This window comes from Poecilia mexicana, unplaced genomic scaffold (genome assembly GCF_051168715.1).
Source record: "Poecilia mexicana isolate PSO_F unplaced genomic scaffold, ASM5116871v1 scaffold_3, whole genome shotgun sequence".
NCBI lineage: Eukaryota > Metazoa > Chordata > Actinopteri > Cyprinodontiformes > Poeciliidae > Poecilia > Poecilia mexicana.
In genome coordinates this window covers 2,510,908-2,537,864 of record NW_028263372.1, presented here as the reverse complement: position 1 = coordinate 2,537,864, position 26,957 = coordinate 2,510,908, and the positions used below count along the sequence as shown (strand labels likewise).

Below are 26,957 nucleotides of genomic sequence, written 5' to 3'. Positions count from 1 at the left end.
CTCCCCATCAAGTATCACGCTCACATTTTGACCAGGGAGAAAGTTCAGGAAGAGGGCGAGCTTGAATATCTGTGGTTGTAGAAGAATCTGTAAGAATCTTTAGCTTTGGCATCCTTTACGTAGACTCGGTCTGGGTCGACAGCGCTTGGCATCAATGTTTTTTCCAGGACAGGTACAGTGGTGCGGATCTGTCGGCCAGTCATAAGTTGCGCTGGACTGGAACCTGTTGCTGCTGCTGGTGTGGAGCGGTAACTCATAAGGGCTAAGGAGGGGTCCAGCTGTTTAAGGATGTACTTGGCAGTCTGAACAGCCCTTTCTGCAGCTCCATTAGATTGCGGGTAATGGGGGCTTGAGGTTATGTGAGTGAACCCACCTCTGCTTGAATTCTTGGAACTCTGACAATGTAAACTGTGTCCCGTTATCACTGATGAGTTCCAGCGGGATGCCTCACCTCTCTTCCAATGTCAACATGTATGCCTACATTTCTACACTTAAACAGTTTCCTAATGTGGATTTTCAATCGAAGCAGGAAATAATACTAAAGGAGCAACACCGGAGCTGAAAGGTTTGCTTCACACTATGAGACAGAAGGGTAGCGTTTTAATGAAATTGTGGAAGTCAGCAGAAAAAGACAAAAAAGTGATGTGAGTCTTGATTTATTCTCAATGTCTTCCAACCAAAGCCAAAAACAGAATGAAGAACGACCGTTGGTGTCGTCTCCACCTCATCTTCTCCCCTTCACAATAAGAGCGTACATTCTGGTGTGTACATTTATTGTATGCGATACACACAGGCCCCCCTTGAACACACAGAATGTCACAAACACAAAAACACATAACATGTGAAACAACATTACAAGTATATATAAGAAAACAGACACACAAAGAAAAAGTAAACAGCAGCAACAAACCAAATAATTGAAATACCTAATGGCTTCTTTTCGCAGGAACAGGGGTTGAAGTTGAAAGAGACTCTCCAGATCGATTGCTACCAAACTGTCCACCTGAGGGGGACAGACCAGCTGTAAGAGAAGGACCTGGAAGAGTGTAAAGAAACTGGGGGACTCAACTGGGTTCCCTGGTGGCCAGCGGCGCCGGTGTTACGTCAATCTGCGTTTCCCCATCAGATACGGTTCCCCCTGCGTCTTCTTGCCACTCCGCCCCGCCCACGCGGCAAAATAGGCGCGAGCTCGTTATTAGCACTTAGAACTACGGATACAGTGAAAGCTCAAACAACATGTTTCAGCAAAATTGTCACACTTTCTTCACGTTATCTGTCTAGATCTATCTATCTAGACAGACAGACAGACAGACAGACAGACAGACAGACAGACAGACAGACAGACAGACAGATAGATAGATAGATAGTTCTACGCCCTCCCGGGCTTATTGAGTGCATCTGGCAGTGAGGGGTCCCTTGGACATTGTGCACCCTTGATGTTGTGGTTAGTGATGCACTTGATGCCCTTCCACATGCGCCGGGGGCCGTTGGTGGTGACCTTGAATTTTCTGGCCGTATGCAGCTTTGGCCCTCACAATGCCTGCAGCCAGTTCTTTCCTCGCTTCTCAGAGTGCTGATGCCTCGCCTGTCCTGAACACAACGTCCCAAGCTTTCAGCAGAACTCTCACCTCAGCATTCAGCCAGGGTTTCTGGTTCAGGTAACAGGTTACTGTCTTGGTGGTGGTGACATCATCAGCACACTTGGAGATGAAGCCAAGAACAGAGGAGGTGTATTCCTCCAGGTCCACCTCTCCCTCATAAGTAGCTGCCTTTCTGAAGACCTGCCAATCTTGTGCACTGAAAACAGTCCTGGAGCACAAAGGCTGCATCTCTGGGCCACACAGTGACTGTCTTCTTTGTTGGTCTGATCCGTCTCATCAGCGGACGATATGCTGGCACCAGCAAGATGGACATGTGGTCGGAGAGGCCAAGATGGGGACGAGGAAGGGCTCTGTACGCACCGTGAATGTTGGTGTACACACAGTCAAGAGTGTTGTCTCTGTGTGTGGGAAAGGTGACGTGATGGTAAAAACTGGGCAGAGTGTCCGTCAGTTTCACATTGCTAAAGTCCCCTTCAACCACGTAAAACGCCTCCTGTGGATACTAATTTAATACTTTCCTGTGGTGTCCCATTTTCTATATTCAAAGTCTCAGAATAATTCTTCCCTATGTATTTGTCTTTCTTTTAGAAAAAATTTAATCCATTTAAACATATGACCATTTATACCCAGTCTTCTAATTTTGATTAAGATCATATCATATGCTCTCTCAATATCAAAAAATACTGCCACAACACTCTGTTTATTCACTTGAATAAATTTCAAGTGAATACATTTCTAATTTCATGCTCTAAACATAAAACTGGATCCATTGTACATCTCCCTCTCCTGAAACTCTGATAAGACGATAAGAGTCAATGACAGAGGTTGTCTGCAGGTGTGACAGCAGCTCCAGGGCTCCATCTGGTGGAGAACCTGAAGAGATGGAAGGAGATGGAAACCCCATACAAAACACAAAACCCAGACTCCCAACAACAGGTTTATCATATATTGTAAAGTTAATATTTGATTTTGCTTGAATTAAAAATTCGCTGTCCCATGGTGTTTTTCCTGGTGTTTATTTTAAAGTCTATGAATGATAAGTGATTTATTGTTCATCCTGTCCCAGTGCAAGCGGCATGTTTTTATGTCTGTGGACCACTTGAAAAAAATGTCCCAGTCCATAAATCAAACACACCAATCGAATCAGCAGTCACCGTCTTTTAGAGCTATCATTTAATACGAGTGAAATCTCCCCCGGGGGTCCGGGGGTTGCTAGGGGGCAGAGGCTCCATCACACAGAACAGACAGTTCAGAAACATTTCAGAATTAGAAAAACAATCTATTTATAAACAGATTAAGTTGTGTCTTAAAGTCCCTATTAGTAGATCTATTTTGACTCAAAGCGCAGCAGCCATTCTCCCTCTCAATGTGTTTCAAATGTTTTTTAGAATCTTTCTAGCCAGCACCTTCCTCACTCTTAATTTTGTGTCTTTCAGCTGCTGCTCGGCAGTTTGACCCAAAGCTGACAAACACTTAAGCGAAACTGTGGAGAAGTGGCTCCTGCACCACAGTGGGAGGGAAGCATCAAGGAACCAAAGTGACACCAACACGGGTCAAACTTGGGTTACCCAACACCTACTGCTTCTCTGGTTCATAGAGTACAAGGCTGGACTCTGGTCTTCCATGGACAATAGACTGTTGTGACAGTCAAAATGGAGTCAGATATGTTTACAGATCTATGTCTGTTTTCCTAAATAAAATCTAATATTAATACCATGTTGCCATGTTTAAGTTTGTGTACACACATTTTTGGAAATATGGTCACTAACCACTTTCAGTATCATTTCAATGTGAGGCTTCAACATGGATTCAACTATAATATTTCAGCGTTGATTCACTCATATTTTGCCATCTGGGATTTCAGTATGACAATGCTTGTTCTACATCTGTTTCTTAAAGATGGTTGTTAAATGTGTGTTAAAGTTAAATGTGATGAGGTAAAATGGAACATTATAAAATATTGAGGCCAAATAAGCTGAAGCAGCATGTACAGCAAATTGTTTGTGCTTGGGAGTGAGAACAAAGGCCAGCAGGGTGGGGTAGGAACAGGACAGGATATGGACTTTTTCTGTAGTCCAAAAATAGATTCTGAAAACACTGTTGCTCAAAGGTTAGTGTGTGGGTAGGAAGAAGACCAGGTGGCTGCAGGTTGAAGAGGAAACATAGTCAAAATTAAACAGCATAGTTCAAATTTAAGCACAGACAGCCCAGTTTCAGGAGTATCCAATTGAAAAAAAAATATTTTTTCTGTGTCATCAAATTGGTTGGACTGATTCACTTTGTGCTAAAGAGGACCCTGTTTTGCTGCACCTGCTTCTTTTGAACGTCTCTACAAAAGCTTGGCAAGCTGCAAAGGCAAGCAGGCTGGAGGGGGAAAGCTTTAAAGCTGGGCTAAAAGTCTGTTTCTATAATGAAATAAGAACACCTCAAAAGGTGTTGCACGCCTCAGTCCTAAATAATTATATTAGTCACCAGGCCTTTGTCAAGATCAATTGCTTCCCTTGGACAGCCTTTCCTCCTTGTTTAGGATGCTGTGCAGCTGGACTCATTTTGGGTAATACCTTTTAAACTTTACTCTTTTCTGATGATGCGTAACCACAGCAACAGGGTGCCTTACAGCACCCTTATTTGTTGTTTCCAGAAGCTTCTAACATTGCAAAAGCTGAAATAATACCACAACTGAAACCAGAAAACCCAGAGGAGTTAGAAAGGAAGCAGAGCAGGAACAAAGAGGAAATTCAAACCATCTCTTCCATTGATCACAATAGGCAATGTGAGATCGTCAGCTAACAGGTTGGATGAACTTCAAGCCCTGACAAGAACTCAGCAAGAATATAGGGAATGACTGCAGGATTGTATGCCCAACTCCACTGTCTTTCTGCCAGGTTTCCTAACTATACAGTCAGGCAGAGATTTAAAGAGCAGTTGGAAAAGGAAAGAAAGTGGATTAGCAGTGCAACAGTCAGCAACAGATGGTGTCATCCAGAGGGCTGTTTCTTAAAAGCAGGATTCAGAAATTCAGGATAAGAGATAAAAATCAAGCTTGACATAATGTGACCAGTTCATCCTGGCTTTATCTGTTTTATGAAGATCAAACCAAACTTAAATGGGCCAGCCCCAATGCTCGCACTTTCACCCTTCTGCTGTTCAAATGTTCATGTTGAAGGGATTGCGTGCGTAGTGCTCCCCAATTCTCCACATTTGTCTGTTGCTCAGCCCCTTTTGGTTTCTATTTCCAAACTTGTGCTAAGCCTGCATCCAGGCAGACTTTGGACTTCATTGATGCATGTGATGTTTTGAATTAAAAGGCTGAATAAAGGCTGATATTGTTGCACCGCCTATGGCGGTGCACTTACCTGAGAGGATTATTGAGGCTTTTATTTTGAAATTTTCAGTAAGCTTTATTTTAATGACCACACTAATTCAATGTGTAACAGTGGTTTGTTTAAACCAGTCACATAAAGCCCACAAGAGCAATTACCTGATGTAAAAATTGTCAAGGCTTTTATTTTGAAATTTTCAGTAAGCTTCATTTTAAATGGCCACATTAATCCAATGTGTAACAGTGATTGGTTTAATCCAACTATATAATGCCCAAAACAACAAATAGTTCTAAATCCCAGCTCAGCCCTCCTCTGTAATAACTGAGTGTTCCACCATGTTGTAGTTCTGACCTTCTGCTCAGGCCTCTCTTTTAACTGAGTCTTGGCCATAGATAGAACTACAGCTATGGCAGTTATGGCTGCTGGTTTGTAGTCCAAACCAGCAGCTCTGCCTTCTCTGTGTTCTGTTGCTATAGCGATGAATCCTCAGCCAAATGCTGTGTGTGTGAGACAGAAAGGTGGAGAAGGATTTCTATCTTTATGAGACACCCAGTCAGTTTTGATGAAAAAAGCAGTCCAAACAACTGCTTCCCGTTCAGGATCCGTAAGGCCGATCCAAAAACAGTTTGAAGCATATGAGAGGGCTATTTGTCGTCTCCAATAGTACCGCGATTCATATCTGTAGGTCACTCACAGAAATAGCAGTGACGAGAGAAAAATGTTGTGCGCTGAGCTCAGAAAGTTTTCAGAAAAGTCTGAAAATGAATGGTTGAGTGCCTGAACGTACCCTGTCACATGATTTCACTCTGAAGCACCTTGATAGAAAACCGTCAGCCCTAGAGAAATTTTGAAAACATTTTATGGGAGCAGGCATGCCATGACTGACTTTCATACCAATAGAGCAATTTTTGCAGCCATGAGAGCAATTTCAAAATTACTTTAGGGTCAAAAATCCACTCCATTTCTCACTCTGCGGTTTCGTCAGTTGGAAATTTCACTCGTTTTTAACTTTTTACGTCACCATAGTAACTCCGATCCCCAATAAAAATAATAGCAATAATGCCGGAATTGAGCCGCATTAACGGTGATGGAAGAATAATAAATAATAAAGAGACATTCTATTGGGTGTAGAACAATAGGTGCCTGCCATGCAATGCATAAGGAGACGTCAGTCACTGCTCTCCTTATGCATTGCTATGGCATGTCCCAATAATAGTAATAATAATAATAATAATAATAATAATAATAATAATATGTTAATATATTTAGTAACATATTAACCAATCTGTTAACATATTAATAACATATTAACATATTAATAACATATTAATATGTTAATAGCTTAATTAACATATTAACAGACTGGGCTTTTGTGTTTTCGCAACACTTAAAAAAATATTTCAGTTGAATATTAAAAATGAAGGTGGTTTTCAGGAAGTGTCATTTGTGAATAAAAAACTTAGCTGAAAGGAAGACTCAAATTAATGCATTGATTTTACATCAAATAAATGCAAGATATTTTAATTGATCATTGTTTTATAGAAATCAGTTTGGCATTGACATTAAAAGGTTGTTTTGTAATTTTTTCTTATGATTCTAAAAGGAATAAAAATTGGTTCGTATGGAGTGTGTTATTGATAGACCCAAATGCAGTAGGCTTTAGTCAAGTAGTTTTAGAATATTCCATAAAAAACTAAAGCCAGTAATCTCAAAACAGAAGTAAACCAGAGTTCTTATTAATTTCATAAACAAAACTAGAGTCTGAGGTCCAGCAGCAAAGAAACAGGAAGCTTGGAGCCCAGCCGTGAGGCCAGAGGAACTTGAGGTCCCCAAGCACCTCACCTGATGAGGCGTTTGGATTGAAGAACCTTGAAGTCCTTCCAGTAAGTTCCTGGAAGTCCTAGAAGCACTTTAAAGGGAAGGCAACCCACATATAGAGGCTCAGAAGCTGGGGAAGATGGCCCACTTACAGACACAGGGAACAGAGACGGGTCGAGATCTGGAGACGACCATGAAGCCTGGTATATTTTGGTGTTTGGTTGGAGAGGATGAATGAACTGAGGAAACGGTGGTAGGTGCTGCAGAGTCTGGTGGTGGAGACTGGAAAGGCTCGATATTGCAGCCCATTTATATAGATTTTTTTTTTTTTTTTTTGTAAAATAGGCTTATTGTTAGATCTTTTGTAGATATCGTCTATTATTGTTGCTCCTTTCTTTGTCCATAATTCTTTTTCATTTTGTGGACTTGCTTGTTGCATTTCACATAGAACTTTTGATCACAAGATTGAACTTTCTTCTAAATGCAACACTGTTACTGTTCCTGTCGCTGCTTGTTTGCCATCTTAACAGCGAACGCATTCCCCAGGGACACTCTGTCTGTCCCTGCAGTGTGTGCCGCACATTTGCAGATTGGTAGTTGCTTTTGGAGTTGTACAGCTTCAAGTAATTCTTTTAACAATTCTGCATGTGTCACTGGTTTTCCTGTTGATGATATCATACCTCTATATTGCCAATATTGTGCAAAAGTATGAACAGTTGCAAACGCATACTGACTGTCAGTATAAATCGTTACTGTTTTATCCTTCATAAGTTTACAGGCTGTGGTAAGTGCGATTAGTTCTGCTGCTTGTGCTGAGTAAAGTGAGGGGAGCTTTTCAGCTTTCAGCACAGTCTTATCAGTTACCACTGCATACCCAGTTTGAGTTTTTCCTAGTTCGTCTTTCTTTGAGGAACCATCTACAAAAAGTATTTCACCTTTCTCTAATGGTAAATCTTTTAGATCACTTCTACTTCTAGCTGTTTGTTCTGCTAAAAAGGTGATAAAAAGGTCATATTTGTCTGTAACAATAGTGCTGATACCACGTGTGGTACTCTTAGTGGTAATGGATGAAATAGTACAATAAGAGCGCTAACTTCAACAGCCATGGAAGCAGCAATAACAGCCCTCACACAGTGAGGCAACGCACACGCCACACTATCTAGGTTAGAGGAGTAATATGCGACCGGTCTCATTTTATCACCATGTTGTTGTGCCAGTACCGAGGTCATAAAATGACCTTTGCAATCCATCATCTGAACAAAAGGTTTTTGTTAACTTGGTAAAGCTAGGGCAGAGGTTGACACAAGGGCCTGCTTTATATTTTGAGATTTTCACTATACATTAATTTGTTTAAAGGTGCCACAATTTCCGCATAATTAGGCACCAATATATATTATATTATTTTTATCACCTCATTTCCCTTTCCCCCCCCGTTTAACACATGGCATTGCCCATGTGTCACAGTCACGTAAGCTTCTAATAAAGTGTTTGGGAGGACAGGTGAACTCATAGGTTCACTATGGAAGATATTTTAGCAGACACGTCTTTTAATTGCAGGATTATATTTTGGTTATTCTTTGTTAAATTCAGCAGCTTTCAAAATTTCTATCGAATTCCTCAGGAATAAAAATGTCCATCTTTAAATTAACCAAACCTCAAATCCTCTAATCCAAGATTTTTCTTTTGAATTTGACTATAAATCAAATCTAGATTAAAATGTTTTAGACTGAAATCTAGAAAGTGTTGCTGTCATTCACAATCATCAATTTTAGTAGCCATTTATATCTATCAGGTTGCTTAAAATCTCAGACTTTCACTTAACCTTGCATTTCAGACAAGTTAACAATGTAAGTTTTTTATCTCTAATATTAAATGGTCAATAGTTTCATCCGTTACTCAATTTTGTAGTAACATTTCTCTCTTCTCATAATAATTGTCATTCATCCAATATGAAAAATCCCACAAAAACAATCAATTTGTAGATTCTTTATAGAATTAAACTCTAAATCAAATTCTTGAGTTAAATTCAATTATCAATTATTTTCAACACTTAGAGGTGTTTAATTTATTTCCACAGTAGTATACTTAAAATGAATTATTTGTCACTTGTGAGGTTTAAACCTAATTTTGGTAACGTAAAAAAAAATATATATATATGTTTATGCACCGGTATCGCACAGAAAGTCAATTTATTTTATGATTCCACTTAACGCGTCCCAAGCTGCACATATGTCCACCATTTCATCAATTTGGTGTGGTGGTTTGTCTTTTAGGGGTGTGATAAACTCTGATCATGCTGAGGATTACTCCTGTTTGAGGTCTCCTCACTCCACCACCCCTCCTGTTGTTCCGTGCAGCAATCTTTGAAGGGCAGTTTCTTGCCCAGTGGCCAGTACCGCCACAAATCCAGCAGCCATTCGGACTGCGTGGATTTTGTGGGGTATCATTTTTGGGTTGTCGCCTATTGCGACCTCCTCTGTCTCTGCTTTTTCCACGGCCTTTCATCGGTCCGTTGGAAAAGGCAGAGGTTCCTAAACCTCCAAATTCATCCAGCTGAAAAACATCCGATCCTTGGTTAGGTTTTTCAAGGATTTCTTCAGCATGAATTGCCCACGTGGTTAATTGTGAGACGGGGACAGTTTCAATTTCAACCAGGTGTTTTCTTATCCATCCCCCAATTTCAGGGCGAAAGCCCGTCAGCAAAGCATTTTTCAGTTGCTGCTGATATGCACTGGTGTCATCTTCATTAAAAGTTATCCCACTATGCATTTTAAACTCTTTTTCAAAACGCAAACGGAAATCATCTACTTTTTCTCCAGCTATTTGTTTTATCCCTGCCAAGTGGCGGAAATTTGCTTTTTTGCGAAAATTTCTTTTGACTCTTTCACATAATGGATCCCATTGTACTTTGAATGCTTCACTCAGTTCTGGATTAGCTCCCATAGGGTATTTTATTGGGCCTAATCTACCATTTTGATCAGTTATTTTTCCCGTATAATTCCCTCTTACTTTTGCCCAGTCTTTCCCTAGTGAGGACATTGCAGCTTCCCCTGCTTCTATCCCATTTAATCTATAGGAATGAATTAAGCCAGTCATGTCTTCTACCCACATATCGGGATCCTCTGCTGCAGGTGTTATTCCTTCTGTAACACTCGCTATGTGTTTACAGTTAATAAATTTGTAATAAGACCAGAGCTAGGTTCGGCTACAGGAGTAGTGAGAAGTGTAGTTTGAATTAATGACCACAGACCAAAGAAAGTTAAGTTAAAACAGCCGGCTTATTATTAGTTTAAAGAACAATAAAAGAATAAACAACAACAATGTTACACAATTAACACACAATGACACAAATTCAAAAAAAGAAAAATAGTTTCCAGTTCCTTTCAGAGTATTTTATAAATCTAAATTAAGGATACTATTTATTTTACCTAGGTTATAGTTCTATTTAGGTTCTAGTTAATACTATTTAGTTCTATTTAAGTTCTAGTTAATACTATTTATCTATTTTAATTTACAGTTTGTTTTAATCTGTTTAATCTGTTTTTAATTCTTTGGTGTTTCCCTTAAGGAGTTAAAAGAGAAAAAAAAAAAAAACAATAACAGCAAAACGACAACACAGCAGAACAATTCAGAAAGGACAGATCAACTGTGCTTCAGATTGATGTCTTGTTTCTTCCGATGATCCGACAGTTAATTCTGTTTCAGTGATCCACTGCTAATACGCATGACAACATGGGCAGGTCATACCAAGTTGCAGGGTTGGCAATGTCCAGCAGAAGGCGTAGCTCCTACTTGATGGTCTTTAGCTCCAGGGTTGGCTCGCCATCTCGTTCTCCTTAGGAAGATCCAATTCAGCGATGATCCGAGACTCTTTAGGAAGATCCGATTCAGTGATGATCCGAGACTCTTTAGGAAGATCCAATTCAGCGATGATCCGAGACTCCTTAGTCCAAATCCCAGCCGAACGAAAACAAAACAAAACAACAACAAAAAAAAAAAAAAAGCCTGTTGCCAACAAAGAGCGACAGTTAGCAACAGTTAGCTCCTCTGCTGATAAGCCGTTGAATTTCTGTTGACAAGAGCAGCTGTTAGCTTCAGCGGATCAGCTGTTACTCCTGTTGACTTTCAGTTGGCTTGCTGTTAGCACCAAGAGCAACAGCCAACGCCTCCGCTGATCAGCCTCTGCTTCAGCTTTCCATTTAAGTTAAATAAATGTTTAACAAATACATTATCTTAAAAAAAAAAGAAAACAAAAGAAACAAAATACACTTTCAACTCACCAAGTCCAGTTCCACAACACAAAAAATGATCCCGAACGCAGTCAGGGTGAGAGAAAAAAATATGCGAAAAGCTCCTTCTCAAGAAATAAAAACACAAACTCGTCTTAAACAGCAAATCAGCTACGAGTGGTCCATTTCTCTTATCCGTCTTTTCTTTTCAGCACAATCCCGTTTGCTTCTGTGCTCTCTGCTTGCTTTACGCTCTCTGCTTGCTTTCTCTCACGTCAGAGAACGTAGTAACCCGATTGGCTGAAGCTAGTCACGTGGGTTACACATAAATGCGACCCTTCAGAATAAGAGAATAACAATTTTAAGATCGATTAATTCCCTATTTATTTTCCTATTCATTTATTTCCTATTTATCTAATTTCCTATTATTTTTATGAAGAGGCTATTTTAACCTGGGTTACACCCTCCCCACTTAAATCTATGCAAGTCCCTTTGCATACTATCCAAGTTAAACTAACTGGATCTCAGGGATTTCAATAGAACTTGTGACAGCTTCACTTAAACTTTGGAACAGGGATTGAACTACACTGATAAGAGGGTTCCCTAATTTCGGGTAGGTTAAGAATTTTGGTTTTGTTTTCTGTCGAGAAGGTCTTTTAGCAGCTTGCTCTGTCTCAGGATCATGTCCTTTGTCCTCATTGGTCAAAGGTTCAATCTCATTCACTTCAGTCTGAGTCATTTCCGCAGCATTAGCTTGACTAAGGTTTGAAGCATTGTCCATCTCATCAGGGTGAGTTTCTGGTAACCTGACTATTTTAGGTTCAGATACACTCAGTGTTTCCACCGAGTTGTCCATTTCAGGTAAGTTGTCCATTTTCTTTATATTGTTGTCCGCTGGAACATTATCAGGTAATGTATTATGTTCTGGGACATGAGTATGGTCTGATTTAGGCTGCTCAACAGCAGGTCTCAGATAATTTTTAGAAGGAAAGACAACCTTGTATTCCTCAACCACTCTAGAAATTTCTTGCAGAGGGCCGGGAGTGTTATACAAAGGATAGTTGTCTTCCTCCTCTGAGTTGCACTCAATTTCAGGTTCATCATGATCAGTGGTGTGGTATTGGCGTGTGTTTGGGCGGCTGGGTTTCTCCCGGACCACAGCAGGATTTTCAGGGACAGCTGGCAAGAACCCGCAAGGTAACAAAAGGTCTCTGTGGAGAGTTCTGATCGGACCATCCTGGTTCTCAGGTTTAACTGTATATACAGGTAAGTTGTCCTTTTGATTTACAACTACATGGACAACGGATTCCCACCTGTCTGATAACTTGTGTTTACCCCTAATCCTAACATTCCTTACCAACACACGATCACCAACATTCAAGACAGATTCGGTTACATGTCGGTCATATCTGATTTTGTTCCGTTCAGCCACTTTAGCAGCATTTTTACTAGCCAGTTGGTAACTCTCTTGAAGGTGAGATTTTAGAGCTTGGACATACTGCGAGTGGGACTGTTGCTGGCGATGACTCAAAGTAACATTAAAAGCAAGGTCTATGGGTAATCTAGGCTGCCTACCAAACATTAACTCGTATGGTGTAAACCCAGTACTTTCATGTTTGGTACAGTTGTACGCATGTACAAGGGGCTTCACAAAGTCACGCCAATGTTTTTTGTTCTCATCGCTGAGTGTACCTAGCATATTTAATAAGGTTCTATTAAACCTCTCTACTGGGTTTCCCCTGGGGTGGTAGGGTGATGTTCTGACTTTCTGTATTCCGGCTAGGTTACATAGCTCTTTAATAGTTTTTGATTCAAAGTCTGCACCTTGATCGCTGTGCAATTTTTCTGGGAAGCCATAGTGGATGATAAAGTTTTCCCACAGGGCTTTGGCTACAGTACGAGCCTTTTGATTCGGTGTAGGAATTGCTACAGCATACTTTGTAAAGAAATCAGTGATAACAAGGACATCTTTAGTATTGCTGCGATCTGGTTCGATTGTCAAAAAGTCAATGCACAGTAACTCGAGAGGTCTGGTTACTTGAATGTTTACTAGAGGCGCTGCCTTCTCTGGCAGGGTCTTTCTGCAAACACACCGGCTACAGGTTTTGATTTTTTGATCAATATCTGAGGCCATTTTTGGCCAGAAAAATCTGGTTCGGATCAAATCAAGGGTTCGGTCAAAGCCAAGATGACCCATGTCATCATGGAGGCTTTTCAACACAATAGATCTGAGGCTTTCAGGGAGAATAAGTTGATACTGGATTTCTTCACCTACTTGCCTTTTTCTGTACAAAATCCCATTCTGCAGCTCAAGTTTGTTCAGCTCACGCAGAAAGATGGAAAGTTGTGGAATTTCTTTTCGGAGCTCAGGAGATGGTGTTTCACCTGTTTCCAGCTGATGTATGATTTCATTGATAGCAGGATCGCTTCTTTGACTTTGACTCAATTCTTCTTCTGACATGCTTGGGATGACAGGAAAGACGCTGCACTGATCAAAACTGTCAGGGACCGCGTTAGCAGTCATAGACAGAGATGTTACAAGGGGACAGGTAAGATCATAAAGATCTGCATCAAAAGACTGAAATACTAGATGTTTTTCACAAATTGCATTTACAGCATGAGAAGGGACATGAGTGAAAGGATCTGTGCCAGGTAAGTGATGTTGCACAAATTGGCGGATTCGCTCCTGTTCTTTCAGGGAGACAAGATCATTTACTGGTTCAGGATGTGGACGGCGAGACAAACCATCTGCATCCGTATTCTGTTTTCCAGCTCTATACCGAAGCTGAAACTCAAATGACGATAAAGCAGATAACCAGCGATAACTTGTTGCATCTAACTTAGCGGTGGTTAAAATATAAGTTAGAGGATTGCTGTCAGTTATCACTGTGAAAGGATTGCCATACAAGTAGTCACAAAACTTTTCTGTTACCGCCCACTTGAGGGCAAGAAATTCAAGTTTGTGAGCAGGGTACCGGCTTTCGCTTCTTGATAAGCCTCTGCTCGCATATGCAATAACACGCATCTCTCCCTCTTGCTCCTGATACAGAGCTGCCCCTAGTCCAGTCGTACTGGCATCTGTATGTAACACATACTGCAACTTGGGATCGGCAAAGCCCAACACCGGAGCAGTAGTTAGTTTGTGTATTATTGTTTCAAATGCTCGTTGACAGCTCTCTGTCCATCTCCTTTCTGTAACACTCGCTATGTGTTTACAGTTAATAAATTTGTAATAAGACCAGAGCTAGGTTCGGCTACAGGAGTAGTGAGAAGTGTAGTTTGAATTAATGACCACAGACCAAAGAAAGTTAAGTTAAAACAGCCGGCTTATTATTAGTTTAAAGAACAATAAAAGAATAAACAACAACAATGTTACACAATTAACACACAATGACACAAATTCAAAAAAAGAAAAATAGTTTCCAGTTCCTTTCAGAGTATTTTATAAATCTAAATTAAGGATACTATTTATTTTACCTAGGTTATAGTTCTATTTAGGTTCTAGTTAATACTATTTAGTTCTATTTAAGTTCTAGTTAATACTATTTATCTATTTTAATTTACAGTTTGTTTTAATCTGTTTAATCTGTTTTTAATTCTTTGGTGTTTCCCTTAAGGAGTTAAAAGAGAAAAAAAAAAAAAAACAATAACAGCAAAACGACAACACAGCAGAACAATTCAGAAAGGACAGATCAACTGTGCTTCAGATTGATGTCTTGTTTCTTCCGATGATCCGACAGTTAATTCTGTTTCAGTGATCCACTGCTAATACGCATGACAACATGGGCAGGTCATACCAAGTTGCAGGGTTGGCAATGTCCAGCAGAAGGCGTAGCTCCTACTTGATGGTCTTTAGCTCCAGGGTTGGCTCGCCATCTCGTTCTCCTTAGGAAGATCCAATTCAGCGATGATCCGAGACTCTTTAGGAAGATCCGATTCAGTGATGATCCGAGACTCTTTAGGAAGATCCAATTCAGCGATGATCCGAGACTCCTTAGTCCAAATCCCAGCCGAACGAAAACAAAACAAAACAACAACAAAAAAAAAAAAAAGCCTGTTGCCAACAAAGAGCGACAGTTAGCAACAGTTAGCTCCTCTGCTGATAAGCCGTTGAATTTCTGTTGACAAGAGCAGCTGTTAGCTTCAGCGGATCAGCTGTTACTCCTGTTGACTTTCAGTTGGCTTGCTGTTAGCACCAAGAGCAACAGCCAACGCCTCCGCTGATCAGCCTCTGCTTCAGCTTTCCATTTAAGTTAAATAAATGTTTAACAAATACATTATCTTAAAAAAAAAGAAAACAAAAGAAACAAAATACACTTTCAACTCACCAAGTCCAGTTCCACAACACAAAAAATGATCCCGAACGCAGTCAGGGTGAGAGAAAAAAATATGCGAAAAGCTCCTTCTCCAGAAATAAAAAACAAACTCGTCTTAGACAGCAAATCAGCTACGAGTGGTCAATTTCTCTTATCTGTCTTTTCTTTTCAGCACAATCCCGTTTGCTTCTGCGCTCTCTGCTTGCTTTACGCTCTCTGCTTGGTTTCTCTCACGTCAGAGAACGTAGTAACCCGATTGGCTGAAGCTAGTCACGTGGGTTACACATAAATGCGACCCTTCAGAATAAGAGAATAACAATTTTAAGATCGATTAATTCCCTATTTATTTTCTTATTTATTTATTTCCTATTTATCTAATTTACTATTATTTTTATGAAGAGGCTATTTTAACCTGGGTTACACCCTCCCCACTTAAATCTATGCAAGTCCCTTTGCATACTATCCAAGTTAAACTAACTGGATCTCAGGGATTTCAATAGAACTTGTGACAGCTTCACTTAAACTTTGGAACAGGGATTGAACTACACTGACAAGAGGGTTCCCTAATTTCGGGTAGGTTAAGAATTTTGGTTTTGTTCTCTGTCGAGAAGGTCTTTTAGCAGCTTGCTCTGTCTCAGGGTCATGTCCTTTGTCCTCATTGGTCATAGGTTCGATCTCATTCACTTCAGTCCGAGTCATTTCCACAGCATTAGCTTGACTAAGGTCTGAAGCATTGTCCATCTCATCAAGGTGAGTTTCTGGTAACCTGACCATCCTAGGTTCAGATACACTCAGTGTTTCCACAGAGCTGTCCACTTCAGGCAAGTTGTCCATTTTCTTTATATTGTTGTCCGCTGGAACATCATCAGGTAATGTATTATGTTCTGGGACATGAGTATGGTCTGATTTAGGCTGCTCAACAACAGGTTTCAGATAAGTTTTAGAAGGAAAGACAACCTTGTATTCCTCAACCACTCTAGAAATTTCTTGCAGAGGGCCGGGAGTGTTATACAAAGGATAGTTGTCTTCCTCCTCTGAGTTGCACTCAATTTCAGGTTCATCATGATCAGTGGTGTGGTATTGGCGTGTGTTTGGGCGGCTGGGTTTCTCCCGGACCACAGCAGGATTTTCAGGGACAGCTGGCAAGAACCCGCAAGGTAACAAAAGGTCTCTGTGGAGAGTTCTGATCGGACCATCCTGGTTCTCAGGTTTAACTGTATATACAGGTAAGTTGTCCTTTTGATTTACAACTACATGGACAACGGATTCCCACCTGTCTGATAACTTGTGTTTACCCCTAATCCTAACATTCCTTACCAACACACGATCACCAACATTCAAGACAGATTCGGTTACATGTCGGTCATATCTGATTTTGTTCCGTTCAGCCACTTTAGCAGCATTTTTACTAGCCAGTTGGTAACTCTCTTGAAGGTGAGATTTTAGAGCTTGGACATACTGCGAGTGGGACTGTTGCTGGCGATGACTCAAAGTAACATTAAAAGCAAGGTCTATGGGTAATCTAGGCTGCCTACCAAACATTAACTCGTATGGTGTAAACCCAGTACTTTCATGTTTGGTACAGTTGTACGCATGTACAAGGGGCTTCACAAAGTCACGCCAATGTTTTTTGTTCTCATCGCTGAGTGTACCTAGCATATTTAATAAGGTTCTATTAAACCTCTCTACTGGGTTTCCCCTGGGGTGGTAGGGTGATGTTCTGACTTTCTGTATTCCGGCTAGGTTACATAGCTCTTTAATAGTTTTTGATTCAAAGTCTGCACCTTGATCGCTGTGCAATTTTTCTGGGAAGCCATAGTGGATGATAAAGTTTTCCCACAGGGCTTTGGCTACAGTACGAGCCTTTTGATTCGGTGTAGGAATTGCTACAGCATACTTTGTAAAGAAATCAGTGATAACAAGGACATCTTTAGTATTGCTGCGATCTGGTTCGATTGTCAAAAAGTCAATGCACAGTAACTCGAGAGGTCTGGTTACTTGAATGTTTACTAGAGGCGCTGCCTTCTCTGGCAGGGTCTTTCTGCAAACACACCGGCTACAGGTTTTGATTTTTTGATCAATATCTGAGGCCATTTTTGGCCAGAAAAATCTGGTTCGGATCAAATCAAGGGTTCGGTCAAAGCCAAGATGACCCATGTCATCATGGAGGCTTTTCAACACAATAGATCTGAGGCTTTCAGGGAGAATAAGTTGATACTGGATTTCTTCACCTACTTGCCTTTTTCTGTACAAAATCCCATTCTGCAGCTCAAGTTTGTTCAGCTCACGCAGAAAGATGGAAAGTTGTGGAATTTCTTTTCGGAGCTCAGGAGATGGTGTTTCACCTGTTTCCAGCTGATGTATGATTTCATTGATAGCAGGATCGCTTCTTTGACTTTGACTCAATTCTTCTTCTGACATGCTTGGGATGACAGGAAAGACGCTGCACTGATCAAAACTGTCAGGGACCGCGTTAGCAGTCATAGACAGAGATGTTACAAGGGGACAGGTAAGATCATAAAGATCTGCATCAAAAGACTGAAATACTAGATGTTTTTCACAAATTGCATTTACAGCATGAGAAGGGACATGAGTGAAAGGATCTGTGCCAGGTAAGTGATGTTGCACAAATTGGCGGATTCGCTCCTGTTCTTTCAGGGAGACAAGATCATTTACTGGTTCAGGATGTGGACGGCGAGACAAACCATCTGCATCCGTATTCTGTTTTCCAGCTCTATACCGAAGCTGAAACTCAAATGACGATAAAGCAGATAACCAGCGATAACTTGTTGCATCTAACTTAGCGGTGGTTAAAATATAAGTTAGAGGATTGCTGTCAGTTATCACTGTGAAAGGATTGCCATACAAGTAGTCACAAAACTTTTCTGTTACCGCCCACTTGAGGGCAAGAAATTCAAGTTTGTGAGCAGGGTACCGGCTTTCGCTTCTTGATAAGCCTCTGCTCGCATATGCAATAACACGCATCTCTCCCTCTTGCTCCTGATACAGAGCTGCCCCTAGTCCAGTCGTACTGGCATCTGTATGTAACACATACTGCAACTTGGGATCGGCAAAGCCCAACACCGGAGCAGTAGTTAGTTTGTGTATTATTGTTTCAAATGCTCGTTGACAGCTCTCTGTCCATCTCTCCCCAAAAGGAGATTTTGGCTGAAAATACTGGTCACGGTTTAGCCGAAAGCTACTTTTCTTCCGCAGAGGGGGATATCCTGCAGTTAAGTTAGTAAGGGGTTTAGCGATTTTAGAGAAATCTTTAATAAACCGTCTATAATACCCTGCAAAACCTAGGAAGGAACGGAGTTCTTTTAGGTTTGTAGGACTTGGCCAAGTTGTTAAAGCAGCAACCTTTTCAGGGTCTGTTTCAACACCGCGCTGAGAGACTATGTGCCCCAAATACCTCACAGATGTCTGGAAAAACTTACACTTCTCAAGTGATAGTTTTAGACCATATTCTTGGAGACGATTGAGCACATTGAGAAGACGTGTTTCATGTTGTTCAAGGGTTTCTGAAAAAACTATAAGGTCGTCCAAAAAGACCAAGACTTCCTTAAGGTTTATATCGCCCATACACCTCTCCATCAGCCGTTGAAACGTGCTGGGAGCATTAGTTACACCCTGCGGCATACGGTTGAACTCGAAAAATCCCAGTGGGCACACAAAAGCTGTCTTGTGCTTATCTGCCTCCTCAACTTCCACCTGGTAATAACCACTTTTGAGGTCCAGGACCGAAAACCATTTCGACCCACTAAGGGCTGAAAAAGTTTCTTCCAGGTTAGGAAGTGCATAAGCATCTTTGATTGTGTTCTGGTTTAGCTTTCGATAATCGACGCAAAGTCGTACATCTCCATTTTTCTTCCTTACTACCACAATGGGTGAGGAAAAAGCTGACTCAGATTCACGGATTACCCCTGCCTCTAACAGTTCCTGCAAATGACGTCGTACAGCATCGACGTCTTGCGGTCGTATTGGGCGAGGCCTGTGTTTAAAAGAGGTCTGATCGCTCAGTTTGATCTGGTGCTTTACTTTATTAGTACATCCAAAATCAGTATCATGCTGCGCAAAAACCTCTGGCATAGCATTCAACTTCTGCATAATTCGCTCTTTCCATTCAGCAGGGACTGGGGAATCTGCAAAGTTTAAATTAAGCTCAGCAGGCTGTGGACTAGAAATTTGGTTTGAGTCATCAGAGATATGAGAATGGGACAAAATCTCCTGCATAGCATGAATTTCAGCAATGACGCTGTTTCTAGGAATTGCTATGTCATGTTTACTTTCATTTCGCAGGACCACAGGAAGTTTTTGCGATCGGTTCTCAGGAAGGGTTAGTAAACAGTTAGTGACCAAAACACCACCTGGTAAGGAAGATGTATTGGGGGACTCAACTACAATCCACTTATCTGGAGTGTCAACATTCACATGAACTGACCCCTCCAAGACTTTACTTTGGCCTGCAGAAATGATTTCAGGCTCATTTCCTGACAGTCTGACAAGACCAAGATTGCTGGTCTCTTTCTGCCTGTGTCTCTTTTGTAACACGCTCAGCACCACTCTGTAATTATAAGGAAGGGTACTGGAATCTGTGTTAGTGAGAGAAAAACTTTCAAAGAGAAGATCAAGAGTATTAGTACCAATCAAGAGAGAAGATTGGACATTGGAGCGCGTGTTGGGAACAACCAACGCAAGAGAAGACACGATAAATTCATGTCCAAAACTGTTTTTTGGAAATGTGATATCAATACAAATATAGCCTGAATATGGAATATTCTGACCATTTGCGGCTTCAACTTCAAGAAGGTCGTGTATGGAATGGATCTCCAAATGTGAGAGATAGCTGTCATAAAACGACTGTGATACGGTTGTCACTTGTGAGCCGGTGTCAAGAAGGCAATTACAAGCCTGTCCATTAATTAGCACCTCAGCAGTGTATTTGGCTCCAACTAGGCCTTTGGGTAACTTCACTTTGGCTGATTTGTTGTGATGGAACCGTTTTCTGTTTTTTCTTGAATGCTTAGTGGGACTGGTTTCGCTAACAGCACTCATTTGTCCCGCAATGAGAGCCTCATCTAGTTTAAAGACTGTGTTTGTTTGTTCTGTTCGTCCCAAAGTAACTGCTTTGCTTTTAACTGCTTCCTCTTATCAGCTACAAGGGACGTATTTGATTCATTGGAGCAAGCTGAAACAATATGGCCATCTTCGCCACATCGAAAGCAATACCAAGGCTTCGGCCTACTCTTTACAGTTTGGACTGTCGTGGTTTGTTCAGGTGTTCTAGGCTTAGTTTGTGTCTTAGCTTTAGGTGCACTAGCATTTTTCTTAATGGAATTTGGTGTTTTTAGTTTAGTCAAATGACTCTGCAGCTCAGTAATTTGTGCTTTTAGTTCTGCGATCAGATCACTTTGGGGGACCACAGGTTGAACTACCTTTTGGGGTTTCAATCTTGTCAGCTGACACTGCATCTGGGTTATCTGGGTTTGCATCTCAGTGAGATTGTCTTGCACTGTGGGTTCAAAAAGGTCAGAAGTTGCAGTAATAGTGTGGGGGGCTACTTTTGGTCTAGTAGCAGCAAAGTGTTTTTTCATTCTACTCTCCTTTGCACTACGCTTGTCTTCTTCAATTCTTAACTGCAACAGCAGCTCAGTGAATGAAGGGGGGTCATTTCTTTTTCTTTCAAGCTGGAGCTCTGCTAGTAAAGCATTGTCCCAACACCCACGGCAGAACTGACGCAGAAGGTGTCGGTCTGCTTCAGTGGGGACTGCTCCGCCTCTGCTCAAAGCTTTAGAGAGGACTGTCTGCAAGCGATGAAGGTAATGTGATGTTTTTTCACCAGGGTCTTGGAAGGTGTTAAGAAATTTGGCAAAAAGCTCATCACCATCTTCTACTGTGCCAAAAGCTGAATTTAACAGTTCAAGATAAGCTGATGGTAATGCTGTAGGGCCCAAGGGTTTTACTACATTGGATGCAGGTGGCATCAGACTGTCTAAAATCTTTCTTGAGCATTGCAAGACAGATACATCTGGATCTTTAAGTAGGAGCTCAACACTGTTGCGCCATGTATCAAAATCAGCCTCGTGACTAGGACAAGGTAATTTGCCTGAAAACTGCCTCAGACGAAAAGAGGCACTCACCTGTGAGAATGGGGCTTCACTTCGTACTATATGCTCTACAATTACTTTTTGCACCTCAGGGTGAGTGACAAGGTTCTGTGATAAGTTGGAGGCTAGATTGAGTCGAGGTTGATTAACTGAGTCAGAGTCAGAGCTGCTTAGAGTAGTTTTAGACTGCTCTACATTTTTACTTTGAAAAGGTTGGTAATTTTCTTGGTTTGGTCTGGCAACTGGGTTCATTAAGTCACTTTGTGTTTCGAGAGTAAAACTCTCAGTTTCAGGTGTCTCAGAGCTGCCTGTGATTGATTGAGAGCATTTGGACAGATGCTCATGCAGGACAGCTTCAAAAGATTTTCCACCTAATTTAGCAATTTCTTGCAACTCACAGAAAAAACGGTGGGTGGCTCTGTCTGTGACGTCAGACACGTACTCACTGGACAGGGCTCTGATTTGATGAGAGACTTTGGTTGAGCTCTCAAACATGTAAGGGAGTAGGGGTTCAAGTGCTGTCAAGGCAGTTCCACTCTCATATTCCACAATTGCATTTTGGTGGTAAGAGGACTGTGAGTCATCTAATTTTAGGATTCTCCTTATCTTCCCATACCTGTTCAGGAAATCTAAGACATCCTCGTCAGCCTCCGTATCGGCAATACCGCTGACAATGACAGAGTTTGGGACCTTAACGTTTTCTCTGTTGACTATTTCCATATTTTCTATTCTTGCTGAACTTGGCTTTTTTTTTAATTATAATTATTATTGCTTTTGATCAGGGTCAGAAATAAATTTTATGCTTCTATTTCCTACTCCTTGGCTGGCTCGCCACTTTCTGTAACACTCGCTATGTGTTTACAGTTAATAAATTTGTAATAAGACCAGAGCTAGGTTCGGCTACAGGAGTAGTGAGAAGTGTAGTTTGAATTAATGACCACAGACCAAAGAAAGTTAAGTTAAAACAGCCGGCTTATTATTAGTTTAAAGAACAATAAAAGAATAAACAACAACAATGTTACACAATTAACACACAATGACACAAATTCAAAAAAAGAAAAATAGTTTCCAGTTCCTTTCAGAGTATTTTATAAATCTAAATTAAGGATACTATTTATTTTACCTAGGTTATAGTTCTATTTAGGTTCTAGTTAATACTATTTAGTTCTATTTAAGTTCTAGTTAATACTATTTATCTATTTTAATTTACAGTTTGTTTTAATCTGTTTAATCTGTTTTTAATTCTTTGGTGTTTCCCTTAAGGAGTTAAAAGAGAAAAAAAAAAAAAACAATAACAGCAAAACGACAACACAGCAGAACAATTCAGAAAGGACAGATCAACTGTGCTTCAGATTGATGTCTTGTTTCTTCCGATGATCCGACAGTTAATTCTGTTTCAGTGATCCACTGCTAATACGCATGACAACATGGGCAGGTCATACCAAGTTGCAGGGTTGGCAATGTCCAGCAGAAGGCGTAGCTCCTACTTGATGGTCTTTAGCTCCAGGGTTGGCTCGCCATCTCGTTCTCCTTAGGAAGATCCAATTCAGCGATGATCCGAGACTCTTTAGGAAGATCCGATTCAGTGATGATCCGAGACTCTTTAGGAAGATCCAATTCAGCGATGATCCGAGACTCCTTAGTCCAAATCCCAGCCGAACGAAAACAAAACAAAACAACAACAAAAAAAAAAAAAAAGCCTGTTGCCAACAAAGAGCGACAGTTAGCAACAGTTAGCTCCTCTGCTGATAAGCCGTTGAATTTCTGTTGACAAGAGCAGCTGTTAGCTTCAGCGGATCAGCTGTTACTCCTGTTGACTTTCAGTTGGCTTGCTGTTAGCACCAAGAGCAACAGCCAACGCCTCCGCTGATCAGCCTCTGCTTCAGCTTTCCATTTAAGTTAAATAAATGTTTAACAAATACATTATCTTAAAAAAAAAGAAAACAAAAGAAACAAAATACACTTTCAACTCACCAAGTCCAGTTCCACAACACAAAAAATGATCCCGAACGCAGTCAGGGTGAGAGAAAAAAATATGCGAAAAGCTCCTTCTCAAGAAATAAAAACACAAACTCGTCTTAAACAGCAAATCAGCTACGAGTGGTCCATTTCTCTTATCCGTCTTTTCTTTTCAGCACAATCCCGTTTGCTTCTGTGCTCTCTGCTTGCTTTACGCTCTCTGCTTGCTTTCTCTCACGTCAGAGAACGTAGTAACCCGATTGGCTGAAGCTAGTCACGTGGGTTACACATAAATGCGACCCTTCAGAATAAGAGAATAACAATTTTAAGATCGATTAATTCCCTATTTATTTTCCTATTCATTTATTTCCTATTTATCTAATTTCCTATTATTTTTATGAAGAGGCTATTTTAACCTGGGTTACACTTCCACAGCTTTCCTGGCTTCTTCTAAGGTCCAGGGTCTGAAAACATATAAGTCTTGGGCCCCTTCGTCTAATGAGGGGTACAGTCGTGCTGCTGAGACCGCAGCGGCTGATACTGGGGCAGACGGAGCTGCTGCAGCGGCGGGGGGAGGGGTGGCTGCAGGAGCTTGTGCTCCCTGCACCGTCACAGCAGTCCGTGTGCTTTCTTTTGTTCTTACAAATAAGTTCTCGGATTCTTTTAACCATAATTTAGCACAAGTCAACTCCTCCTCCTTTTTCGCCTTTTTTCTTCCTCTTTTTCCCATTACACTGTTCTCCAAAGTTTTCACTACAATTTGCCATTGTTCAAATTTTAGTTTCCCCTCTACTCCATATTTCTTCTTCCATTTTGTCATGTATATAGTGCTACCAGGAAATCTGGACAGCATGTACTTCTCATCCTCTTCGGGACCCTCAGCGAGTGAGGAATTACAAGAATTCGTGTTTCCCATTATTTAAAGTACTTGCAATTTTAATTTGAAAAATTATTAATTTATTTACCTTTGGTTTGCTATTTTAGCTTCAAAAATTTATTTATTTAAATTTGGTCCAGGTTCGTTGACTCCTAGGGAGTCCTATGAACTGGAGTTTGTTTCAGTAGGCCAGCAATTAAAAATACCTTGTTGTGGTATTCTCCACTTCAACTCTTTCGAGTGGGAAAATCTTGCCTATTGCATCCACAAGAGGTTTGCTGCTTACAACCCTACTGTTTTATATGAGGTAAAATACCGAGTGGTATTTAAACCTCCAATCACTCTCACTTCCACACTTTTTGCGACGGAAATTAAGCGCCTGTTTTTCGCCGGACTCCGCAGTCCGCTACCACGGGTATTAGACAGGCCCCGCAGCCTAACAGGACAAGGTCTCCAACCTTGCACGGAAATTAAGCGCCTGTTTGTCGCCGGACTCCGCAGTCCGCTACCACGGGTATTAGACAGGCCCCGCAGCCTAACAGGACAAGGTCTCCAACCTTGCACAGCACCAGGCTCCGTCCGCCTGTTACACGAAGACTTTGCGCTAGGACTTTCGCTATCCTACGCGGATTTTGTGCATTAATTTAGTTACCTGTTAGAGTCTAGAATTTCCAGGGTTTTATTTACGCGCAATGACCCCCAGTCACTCGCCACACTTTTAACCAAGAATCACTCACCCCTGTTGCCTTTCCTTGGAGTCTCGTCAACCTTCAGATCCCAGCAGGCAGGCAGAGTGTCAGCCCTTGAACAGGTTCTGAAAAGCTTCCACTAGGAAGCTTGCCGTGCACGGTCTCTACTGGCATCTGCCTTACCCGCTGGAATCCTTCCGGTATGTTGAGCTCCGGCTCGAAGGACCAAATTATGTCAGGGTTGACACCTATTAAACACAGCACATAACACAGGAAAGACAAGAGAAAGTTAGATTCTTAAGACTCGCGAGGAGAACAGACAGAGATGTGCTTTCAGTTACAAATCTCCAACTGCTCTGAAGCACATTTGCCTGCCCCTCTCTTTTTATTGTCTTTAGGATCCCTAATCACAGAGAGCGCTGTAACTCTAAGGGGAGGGGAAAAGACACTTCATCACAGTCACAGCGCCAAGATTATAGCTAACTAACAACACAATCTATCTCGCACTAGCTTATCCAGTTCCTGACCCAGGATCAAGCAGGACAAGTTGTACATCTTCACGGCGATGGTTTTATAGCTATCTAAGAGGTCAAAGCAGGCCGTTCTGAGAAGAGCTGCTGTCACTGCTCTTCTTCAGAGAGGCCTCCTCTGAGGAAGGAAGCAGAGTGATTAACAATACAGAAACATTCCTTAAAACCTATGACTAAACTAAATAAGTAAGAATACATAAACTAAGAACATAATAAAGATATACCAAATAGTTGATAATAATACAATTTACCTAACATTAATGGAGCAAGGTTTAGCTTTTACTGTTTGTATTTGACCCATAGAAAGCGGCACAATTTTAAAGGCATGTATAAGTGCCTTGCTTTCTTGTCATGAGAGTTTATGAGACAGACAATCTGAGAAAAGATGAATCTCCTCTACCTCCCCCTGACCTTCTACTGTCGGCTGAAGATTGTTATTGACACCCTAAAACCTCCTGAACTATCTGGACTGACGAGGCTGTTTTTTATTCTAATTTTATAAAGATTGTTTGAATTTCTGTCACTACACTGTGTTCCAAATTATTATGCAAATTGGATTTAAGTGTCAAAGATAAAAAATGTTTGTTGTGCTATTAAATTCATAGATGGTATTGTGTCACAGGTTCCTTTGAATCACTGTAATTAATTTCAGAGAGCTGGGTTGATTAGTTTGTCTGGTGAGCTCAATTAAAGGAAATCTACTTAAGAAGGATGTTCCACATTATTAAGCAGGCCACAGGTTTCAAGTAATATGGGAAAGAGAAAGGATCTCTCTGCTGATGAGAATCATCAGATAGTGTAGTGCCATATGACAAAGTATGAAAACATGAGATATTTAATGAAAACTAAAGAGATTTGTGGCTGATTCAGAACAAAGATGGGTTTGTGCAGACAAAGGCATAATGAGGAAGGTTTCTGTTAGACATTGATGGGATTAAGAAAGCAGCTGCTAAAATGGCCTTACAAAGCAGCAAACGATTATTTGAAGCTGCTGGTGCCTCTGGAACCTCAAGGTGGAGGATCCTCCAGAGGCTTGCGGTGCATGAACCTACTGTTCGGCCACCCCTAGCCAGTGTTCACAAGCAGAAACGGTCCCAGTGGGCCCAGCCGTACATGAAGATTAATTTTCAAACAGACTTGTTCACTGATGACTGCTGTGCATCCATCTGAACTCCAGATGGACGCAGTAGTGGATTGGTGGTGGATGGTCACCACGTCCCAACATGGCTGTGACATCAGCAAGGAAGTGGTGGAGTCATGTTTTGGCCCAGAATCATGGGGAGAGAGCTGGTCGGCCCCTTCAGAGACCCCGAAGCTGTGACCTCAGCAAAGTCTATGGACTTTCTGACTGATCACTTTCTTTCATGGTTCAAAAAGAAAAGCCGTACCTTCAGTAGCAAAATCATATTCATGCATGACAATGCATGGTGCAAGGAATACCTCTGTGTCATTGGCTGTTATGGGCATAAAAGGGGAGAAACTCATGGTCTGGTCACCATCCTCCT

At 41.1% G+C, this 26,957-nt stretch overlaps 1 protein-coding gene across 1 annotated transcript; it reads right to left on the bottom strand.

Moving 5' to 3' along the window:
* Nucleotides 1-8,669: 8,669 nt before the first annotated feature.
* On the bottom strand, nucleotides 8,670-25,477 carry LOC148160094 (uncharacterized). Its single transcript, XM_088004600.1, has 4 exons — nucleotides 25,450-25,477; nucleotides 25,106-25,170; nucleotides 24,971-25,001; nucleotides 8,670-9,897 (listed from the first exon to the last, which is right to left on the bottom strand). The coding sequence occupies exons 1-4, from the start codon at nucleotides 25,475-25,477 to the stop codon at nucleotides 8,987-8,989; spliced, it is 1,035 nt and encodes a 344-aa protein (XP_087860726.1). The 3' UTR covers nucleotides 8,670-8,986.
* Between the last annotated feature and the right edge of the window lie 1,480 nt (nucleotides 25,478-26,957).